The sequence below is a fragment of the Dreissena polymorpha genome, chromosome 5, assembly GCF_020536995.1.
Source record: "Dreissena polymorpha isolate Duluth1 chromosome 5, UMN_Dpol_1.0, whole genome shotgun sequence".
Taxonomy (NCBI): domain Eukaryota; kingdom Metazoa; phylum Mollusca; class Bivalvia; order Myida; family Dreissenidae; genus Dreissena; species Dreissena polymorpha.
In genome coordinates, this window is record NC_068359.1 from 113,042,333 (window position 1) to 113,052,737 (window position 10,405).

The following is a 10,405-nucleotide window of genomic DNA, read 5'->3' on the forward strand; positions in this document are numbered from 1 at the left end:
GTTGTGATGTGTCTGGTGTGATTTATTTTTGAAGGATTGTTTTGTGTTTTTTTTTGTTTCATATTTTGCATATTTTGTATTATCATAATCATCATCATCATCGTCATCATCATCATCGTCGTCGTCGTTGTCTTCGTTGTCGTCCAAGTCGTCGGAATTGATAAGGAAGTTATAATGACATTTAACTGTATAGTTCTTTTTTCCCTTCTATGTTTGTATGCATGTTTAAAAATATATACTTGTGTTATGTTACTGAAGACCATATTGTAAAAATGAAATTATTTCTTCATGTGAATTCTTAATAAAATAAAGTTATTATTATTATCATTATTAATATTATGTCATATTTCACTATCCGCGATAAAATTTAAATCGTGAAAAGTTGAAAACGCTCCGGACGTCATTTGACGTAATCAAATACGACGCTGTCACCTAGGCAGAATAAAGACGTCGCCAATACATACAAAACTTTTTTCATAGGGCTTAGCCGGGCATTGAAAACAAGTACAGATATTATTTCGTTAGAGAATGTGAGTTCTTATGACACATTATAAGTATTATTAAAGAATAAGTCGAAATGATTTCAAACGCATTTTACCATATGTAATGTAGGGATAAAAACTACGCCAGTAAAGTGGTCTTATTCAAAATGATGCGAGATAATTCTAAATAATTATTAAAATGCTTTTTATGAAAATATCTTCGGAAAATTGAAATACGAATATTTTCTCTGTGTGTTACATATGTATAGACAGTAAGTCCTACAAAACAGCCGACAAGAAATTTCTACACTATTATAATGAATCAATGGTTTATCCAATTAGACATTGATTAACGAAAATCTATAGAAGATCTGGATCCTAAATTGTTTCTTCGAAGAGATGCTACAAAGCATCTTCGTGTTCTGAATTCATGTTGTATCAACGTGATTGTGTACTGGTTGTAGGTATTGGTTAAACGTTTTGGGCATTTAATATAATTTATTGGAACGTTAACTATCACCTGGAGCTTATTGATAACGGTATTTGTATACATCTCCATGTACCGATATGTTCATGTAAGAATATCCATATAATTTATTCGTGCGGATTCTTAGATGTTATATGTCATATTATTTTGCACAAACTTATTACTCAGTCATTACTTACGTATCATTCAAAGTTCTAAGATATTTTCTTTAAGTTGTTTTTAAGTTCATCAAAAATACTTATCATATCGTTTAATACGTAGTGAAATTATGTCAAGATTTTTTTTAATATATACATTCCACATGAAGCCAATGTTCATCAACCTCACGGTTCTGAAAATTATGATTATACGGAGACGAGGGTGAGGATGAAGACTACAGCGTCGACGTTAATAAAAATGACCATGATGATGAAGACTACGATGACTATGACGATGATGATGTCGGTGTTTTATGCTGTAGCTTATGTTGATAATAATGGCGAAGATGACTGTAATTTGTTTGCCCATGTTTATTTACCCATATTCTCTTTTCAGACTAGATTTCGGCAAAGAAATACATGATAGCGTTATAGCAGTCGCATAATGCAGGCACGTTTGACGAAGAAAGCATCGGTCCAGAATGAGAAGGATCCTAGTCCTGGCCCCGGGGGTGGGGAACACAAAACTGAAGACACGCCCAACGACCCGCCAGACAAACCCCTCGCAATGTGGGGCAAGTTGAAGAAGATAGTGGTGGTCGAGGAGGAGAAACAGCCCGTACCTGAACCAGGGGGACCGGCCTACAAGAAGGAAGCCACCTCCATCAGTCCGCCAGCCAATGTCCGTGCCAAAAAAGGTAAGTGTTCTCGGTATGTTGATCCATATTTGTTGTCAAAATATCAGACTTTTGTTAATCATTTCATACTAGGACAACGTTGTTTAAACTTTTCTGTAAAAATCGGTTCTTGTATGTTACATTTTAAAAATAAGAAAAATAATTATTGATCTAAAATGCACGAGGATTACTAATTAACGAAGCGTTTAAGTATATATACAAACAACTTAATTTAATTACAAATTTCAAAGGCAACGTGACGCATGAGACTTCAACTGAAGAATTACAGTATTCTGGTGTGAAATATTCGCATGCACATTTATACGGTAAAATAAATAATTCAAAGAATCGATACCTCATGTTTGTCTTGGCAGTAATGACCAACAACGAAATTACTTTTAAGATACGTAAGTACCCATTTGATAAATCGCAGATTCTTTTGTGGGTTTGTTCAAACACAATTAGCGTCTGAATCGATTATCCGTTGAATTTAAGGATCATGAAAATTAAACTTAAAAGTATACTCTTGTACAGTTTAAAGATGGTGTGGCTTTAGTAAGCACTTGTCACAATGTTGATTGGACCGTTGATCTGTAGACATCTCTTGTCATCCGATTTATTTTTGTAATATTGTTTGATTTACACGAACCTGATGTAATTTTATATCTCTATAAAGAATTTAGGGTTTATCAAAATCACGACGGCCGACTGGAAGTCATTTTGAAATGTTGTTTGTTTAGTGTTTTTTTTTTGTTGTTTTTTTTTGTGGCAGATTTTCACGACATTTTATTTAGTTCATAAACGCAAATCATAATACCTTTACAAATTAAAATCGGTGAAAAAGTATATATTATCATTCATCTTCATTAAATTGAACCCCGTTGAATACGAGCAAAACTTGGTCACTTCAACGTATTCATTCAGATTCAGATTCAGAACCCACTGAATTAAACTTCGTCTAAGTTGAAATAAGGTTGTTGCTATGATGTACCAGAGGATATAAAGGGAATAAACTTTCCATTTCGTAGTTCAGATTCGGAAGAGTTAACACTAAAATTCCTTGATGTACCTCGCACCGGTATCGCACTGCACGCCATTATTCTGATATACCAATGCATAAGTTAGAAAATTACAACTGGAAGAGAAAGCTTATTTTCATTACAAATAAAGACACTGCAGCAATTTATATATTCCGGGTATTAGATTTCCAGGTAATATAACACTATCATTTGCATGAAATTGTTGGGTTAAATAATCCTCTTGCCGGGCGTGATTTGCTATCGTTTGGGACTCAACAATGGATGAACATGTATATCAGAATACTTATTTGAGTTGTTCCTGTTTATTGAAGAGTCAAAACGTGGCCCGATGGGAGAATACATCGTGCCTCCAGGAGAGAAGCCACTGACGTCTCTAGGTAGGAACTTCCGGTTGATGTTTCCATGACGGTTTTTGTAATAAAATCGAATACATTAATAAGTTAAGTCTCTATCATACGACGAATTGAACTAAAGTCTATCCTTTTATTTTGCTAAAAGCCGTATTCACGAATATTTTCCAAATTGAACAATTGGCAATTGTTTAAAGTAAACAACGTCTATACAATAATGATTGTAGAAAAAAAAGAATTTGAAATCGATCCAAACTTTTCTTCATTAGGTTGATACTATGTTGTAAGTTTCTACTTAAAGAACAAGGGACGGGTGGGTCGGCTAAACTTTTTTTCGTTGTTTTTTGTGTGGAAGTTATTTACACAAGTTATTTCCCCCTTTAATAAGGTTGTCTAATCATGGAAGTCGTGCCAATCGCTTTGCAATGTATCTTTAATCGTATGTAATTTGGCGAATATCATCGAATGAAACAAAAATGGTAGAAAACCTAACATACATGCAATACATAAAAAGTATAGGGTTGACACAAAGATTAGGAATTGTCTTGTTAGTGGAAACAAATAAATTCTTAGAACGTACTGCATCGATGGAACTTTACGTAAAATTACCATTATCTCCTGACACTTGCTACTTGTTTGCGTTTAGAAAACGTAATACATATTTGGAGAATTACGGATTTGCAATATCATCTTTCATACAATAGGCCCCTTTGCGTATTTTCGAATCCAATAATCAAATTGAATGCTGTTTTAAATACACGTTCATATGTCGATGTAACTCTTTTATGCAAACGTGTTTTGTTTGTTTGTTTCTACCATATTTTCTTTTAATGATAATTTTCAAACGAAGTATGTTTAATGCACAAATTGATTGTTTCATCATCAAAAGAAAAATTACACGAACTTTCCGAAAAAACCCTCGTAACGCCTGCTCTTTGTTTTATAAACTTAGATACACTTTTAAATTACTCAAATCCGATATACTATCTACCTGTACATGTACATCCACTGTGCTGCAGGTGACTGTATGCCCGGACCTGCGGACTATGACCCAAAGATTGACCCCACCAAGCAGGGGTCTCCGCACTACTCCCTGGTCGGGAGACCCAAACTGACTGACGGTAAGTCAAACTGGCTCAATGACTACCGGTACTTTCTTTCTTAGTTTGAATGTTAACCATTCATCTCACTCAATTGAGCCTCATGCCGGAGAGTGTCATCCCAGATTAGCCTGTGCAGTCCACACGGGCTAATCAGGGACAACGCTTTCCGCTTTTATAGATTTTTCAGTGCCAAGAAGTCTCTTCTAAACGAAAATCCAGTCAAGGCGCATGCTCTTAGCCCTGTTTCGCCAGAATGTAGCTCAATTAATACACATCTTCGTAACCATCATCATTATCGTCATCAAGTGCTTTTGGTGAAGTGTTTATCTAGAAGAAGTGGGCGGGGTATTTTTATTTCACTTAAGTTTTTACGCTTTAGATCTTCATGCACGGTGTATGCACGTTTTCAGACAAGAAGTTCATTCCGGGTCCGTTCGAGTACAACACGTCAGGGGACGCCCTGTGGAAGAAGAAGATCACGCTAAAAGGACGGGGAAAGTGTTACTTCGATATCGATGGTACTAGTTGATGATGCAAACATCTTTGCCCGTTGGGCAAAAACAATTGCCACGTATTATACGCAATTAAGATCACATAAGTTTCTTTTTTATATCACTGTAACTTGGAAAGTTCAAAAAAACGCAATTTCATGTTAAAACAGATATCAAACCGAATTTAACAGAATTAACAGAATCATTTACTTTATGACTTAATGTTTGTGTGTGTGTAACATGTCATTTAATTATTTAAGCATTGTGGTTAACAAGTGAAAACAATTACATCATTAACAACAAATTTCGCAAAATGCAGGATATAGGTGATATTATCAGCGTGCCTTCTCGACGAGCAGATCCTGGTATATTGTATCATGAAGAAAAATGTACTCTAGTGTAAACCATCGACTTTCTGTTTTAAATCATTCCATATTCCATTCTATGAGCATTAAACGACTTTATATTCCTGTCACATTTTTTATTTATTCAGCATTTACATACACAAACACCGGTTCGCTTTTAGCGTTTCTCTTTTCGTTTCATTATCGTAGCCAGATTGCACTGTATGTCGAAACCAAAACGTTGCATCGAATATTCCTGACAAGCATCCTTACGCTTGTGTTTGTTAGATGTGCAGTACACCGTACTTTTTAAAAGAAATATTGCTCTTCAAGTTGTAGATTGTTTATGTCTATGTTTATGATTGCAAATACTGCCTGCATCAAATATAATTTCAAAAACTGAAAGTTATTCTAAAATCATTACCATGATAAAGGCCTACTTTTTGACGTAGCTGATTTACGATATGTACGATAATCAATCATCAGTATTTAATGAGAGTATCAAAATTCCTCAACTTATAGATTGCAGTGGCCTTTTGAAAATGTGTCCGAAAAACAGGAATTAACTGAAAATGAAAGGTGGAGGAATTCTCATTCAAGTTATTATATGAGCCTTGCTCTGTGAAAACTGGGCTTAATGCATGTGCGTAATCAGGGACGACACTTTCATGTGTGTAATCAGGGACGACACTTTCCGCTTTTGTGGTATTTTTTTTTCTCAAGGAAGTCCCTCCTTACCGAAATCAAGTTTAGGCGGATAGAGTCGTACCTGATTAGCCTGTGCGGACTGCACAGGCTAATCTGGGAGGACACTTTACGCACATGCATTATGCCCAGTTTTCTCAGAACGCGACTCATATTAATCTTTTGAAAAAAAAAATTCCAGCCGAGAAAGTGAAGAGCGTGCTGTACAAGGTTGAGTACAAGGCGATAGGGAATGAGGGCCCCAAGTACAAGATCGGCATGCGCGCACCCAGCAACATCTACACCGGGCCCGCCAACAGCCTCGTGCAGCCCGTGGACACGAAAGGTAACTTAGAAAGCAATGCACTCGAACTCCTCGCAGCGGTTACCTCCCCTGATCGGTTCAACGGTTACCAGTGCCGTGGAAAGTAAAACTTGTTTTGCGCCTTTAAATGTTAATAGTGCTACTCTCTACAATTTTCTACCAAACTGGTATTTTACTATATCGGTTTTGGTCTTGATATTGGAACAAAAAACTTATTACAATTTGTTTCATCGTCATGTAATGCCTTGGTATGACCGCGTAGACCCTAGTTAACATCGCCTCGCCAGTATTAACCATACATATGTGGATTATAACGAAGCGGTCTTCTTATCACATTATTTTGATGATGACTCATCTTGGATCGCATCAAAGGACAGTATGTCGACCAGTTGCACAAAAGTTAAAACATGTTGAATTATTTGAAGTAAGAATCAATTTTGTTGAATTTCGCCTTTTTATCGGTATACTAACTCAACCACGCACTGGTCCATTTGCTCATGCTTTATATTACTACGGAGACATAACTAACATCTGCTATTACAGGTTTTTGCACCCCCGGTCCCAACTACAGACCAAACTCCAGCTACTGGGGCCGTGGACCCAAGAAATCATTCGGGGCCAGATTCAAGGAGCAGACGCCTGAGGGGCCGGGTGCGTACATTCATTACATTATTTGTAATACATACTTATTGATGAATTATATAAATTAGTCTGCGTACACTCTCGACTCGTTCTAACAAAACAGTGTAAACACTTATTACATATATTTGTATATATTTTGTACGTATTGTATGTATATTGTACTTCGCGCGCCTCGGTTTGGATTAATCGATGAATTATTTCGTCGTGATAATAGCTGAAATTTGGAATATGAAACTCATCTGTTGGCTGCATACATTTTGTTTTAATGTTGGTATCTTTCCTGTTGAGGTCTTTTAAATTTTAGTATTCTTTTTTTGACAATTTGATCAATAAAATACAATTATTGAATCATTGAATTATTGCATGCTATGTTTGAGCATCAAACAATATATATTCATCATTCTTGCTGGTCGTTTTTTTTTCCGTTGAGTGTGTCATCAAACATCAGATGTTCAACGGTTGTCCTCTTTATTATGGAACACGAATCGACTGCAATTAAATTTACCATTTAATAGTTTACCAATACGTTCATGCTGTCTAAAATTACGGTCGGTCATAGTAAAACGGTATTGTCTGAAATGAGTCATCCCATATTTTGTATTTATTTCTCACATTGTGACTTAGTTAATGTATTAATGGAAACTTTAGTTCAGAATACAATATTTACCCGTTTTGTAATAAATAATTGAAATATTGTATTGTCTGAGTTTGTTAAAAGCTGTGAAAATGATGTTATGTTTATTGAGATTGTATGGATAACGATTGCAACAGTTGCTTTCCACCGAGTTTCATTTTTGATTCAATTAACACGACCGCTGACATGGTTAAAACATCGTTTACGCGGAGTGAAAACGGGAACTGTTAGATTAATGTTTATTCTCAAACCCGCGGGACTCCAGTAAATAATTCAAGAGTTTTCGTTGTGACTTGTAAAACATGACTCACAAACACATGAGCAGCGTTGTGAGAAAACCAGGCATGTGCGTACAGTGTCGTCCAAGATTAGCCTGTGCAGTCCGTAAAGGCTAATCAGGGACGAAATTTCAACATACACTGGATTTTGGATAAGCATATACTGTTCTTAGATTTTCGTTTATAAATTGTGTCTTTGTTTTTATACCGGAGCTCTGTAGCACCGATGTTCAAATCTAGCTTTTAAAGGCTTTTAGTGACACACTTCAAATAATGTGAACATCTGCGAACACGTCCCTTGTTAAATTACACAATAGTATGATATTGATCACAGGGGTATGATGCAATTGTGGTTATAATAATACTGAAATGCAGTGACATGCCACTGATGCTGGTACTGCTGCTGGTGTTGGTTCTGCTGCTAATGATGATGATATTGATAATCATGACACTGCTGAAATTGATGATAATTAGGAAAACGAAAAGGAGAAACTATCATGATGATATATAAATGCAACTTATTTTTTATTAATAATAGTTGACTTTCGAAGTTGCGATAACACCAAAGTGCAGTGCTATACTTAACTATGACATTGGCTATATTCGAGTACACAAACGTACTGAGTATTATTTGATCCGCGACATGAGAAAATGGGTCTTATTCGGCATATGTAGCTGCAGACCAATTAACGCATTCGTTTGGTCTTGCCAGTAGCTACACTGTACGCCAATGAGACCACGAAACCTTGCGTGACTGCGCAGGCTGCTCTGGAGCAACGCTGGCCGCATATGGCATAGGGCCCGTTTTCATATGACGCCGTTCAATTAGGATTGTTAGGAGAACGATTACTTTTGAATGCACATATTGCCTTACATGAAAGAGAATGAGTCACGTTTTGACAAGTCGCATAATATTAAATATACGCATTATAATGCCCCCCTTCGAAGAAGAGGGGGTATATTGTTTTGCACATGTCGGTCTGTCTGTATGTATGTTTGTCCGTCCACCAGATCGTTTCCGGATGATAACTCAAGAACGCTTAGGCCTAGGATCATGAAACTTCATAGGTACATTGATCATGACTCGCAGATGACCCCTATTGATTTTGAGGTCACTAGGTCAAAGGTCAAAGTCACGGTGACCCGAAATAGTAAAATGGTTTCCGGATGATAACTCAAGAACGCATACGCCTATGATCATGAAACTTCATAGGTAGATTGATCATGACTCGCAGATGACCCCATTTTGATTTTGAGGTCACTAGGTCAAAGGTCAAGGTCACGTTGACCCGAAGTAGCAAAATGGTTTCCGGATGATAACTCAAGAACGCATACGCCTTGGATCATGAAACTTCATCGTTAGATAGATCATGACTCGCAGATGACCCCTATTGATTTTGAGGTCACTAGGTCAAAGGTCAAGGTCACGGTGACCCAAAATAGTAAAATGGTTTTCGGATGAAAACTCAAGAACGCATACGCCTAGGATCATGAAACTTCATAGGTAGATAGATCATGACTCGCAGATAACCCCTATTGATTTTCAGGTCACTAGGTCAAAGGTCAAGGCCACGGTGACCCGAAATAGTAAAATGATTTTCGGATGATAACTTAAGAACGCATACTCCTAGGATCATGAAACTTCATGGGTAGATTGATCATGACTCGCATATGACCCTTTTTGATTTTGAGGTCACAAGGTCAAAGGTCAAGGTGACCCGAAATGTTAAAATGGTTTTTGGATGATAACTCAAGAACGCATTTGCCTAGGATCATGAAACTTCATGGGTAGATTGATCATGACTCGCAGATGACCTCTATTGATTTTGAGGTCACTGGGTCAAAGGTCAAGGTCACGGTGACCCAAAATAGTTAAATGGTTTCCGGATTATAACTCAAACGCTTACGCCTAGGATCATGAAACTTCATAGGTACATTGATCATGACTCGCAGATGACCCATATTGATTTTCAGGTCACTAGGTCAAAGGTCGAGGTTACGGTGACCCGAAACAGTAAAATTGTTTCCGGATGATAACTCAAGAACGCTTTTGCCTAGGATCATGACACTTCATAGGTACATTGATCATGACTCGCAGATGACCTCTATTCATTTTCAGGTCACTAGGTCAAAGGTCAAGGTCACAGTGACAAAAAACGTATTCACACAATGACTGACACTACAACGGACAACCCATATGGGGGCCTGCACGTTTTACAAACAGCCCTTGTTTATTATAAAATCACTGGCCCGAACATATAAGCTTTCCCATCGGGGTTTCTTGTTTTGGAAACGCGTAAACATTCTTAAAAGCGTGGTATTTGAAATTCAGCGTTAGTCCTTTTGAAACGTGTCTTTTTTTATCAAGGAATAATAAAATAGGCGTGTTTTACGTCAAATAAATAATAAATGAAGCGTGTTTATCTTAATGGGATACTATATGATGCTTGTTAAAAAAACAACTTTATTTTAATACTATCGCTCTCTCAAAATCTTTGTTCATGTAATAATAAATGCAGCGTTGTTAAGCGTCGGGAATAATAAAACAAAGCGTGGCAATGTTAATGGGATACTTAGTGAACTTGTTAACATGCGCTCTCGAAAATTCTTACTACATATAAAAAAAATATATAACCAGACATAACAATATAACAAAACGTTTAAATGATGGACTTTAATAGTTTCTATCAAGTTTGAAATGACCACAACCAATTCAAATTTATAAAGAGCG

The 10,405-nt window shown here is 36.6% G+C and overlaps 1 protein-coding gene across 3 annotated transcripts in view; it reads left to right on the top strand.

The window, feature by feature from the left end:
* The window catches only part of LOC127880905 (sperm-tail PG-rich repeat-containing protein 2-like), a 39,335-nt gene that overhangs the window by 11,535 nt on the left and 17,395 nt on the right, over positions 1-10,405 (top strand). Inside the window, exons 1-7 of one of the 3 annotated variants that reach the window (XM_052428399.1) lie at positions 415-530; positions 1,504-1,804; positions 3,135-3,200; positions 4,193-4,294; positions 4,687-4,794; positions 5,998-6,141; positions 6,664-6,771. In XM_052428399.1, coding sequence (XP_052284359.1) covers positions 1,552-1,804; positions 3,135-3,200; positions 4,193-4,294; positions 4,687-4,794; positions 5,998-6,141; positions 6,664-6,771 — 781 coding nt within the window. In that variant the 5' untranslated portion in view covers positions 415-530; positions 1,504-1,551. Of the gene's footprint in view, positions 1-414; positions 531-1,503; positions 1,805-3,131; positions 3,201-4,192; positions 4,295-4,686; positions 4,795-5,997; positions 6,142-6,663; positions 6,772-10,405 lie in introns of those variants that run through there. The other 2 variants (XM_052428400.1, XM_052428401.1) reach the window with 2 other exon arrangements.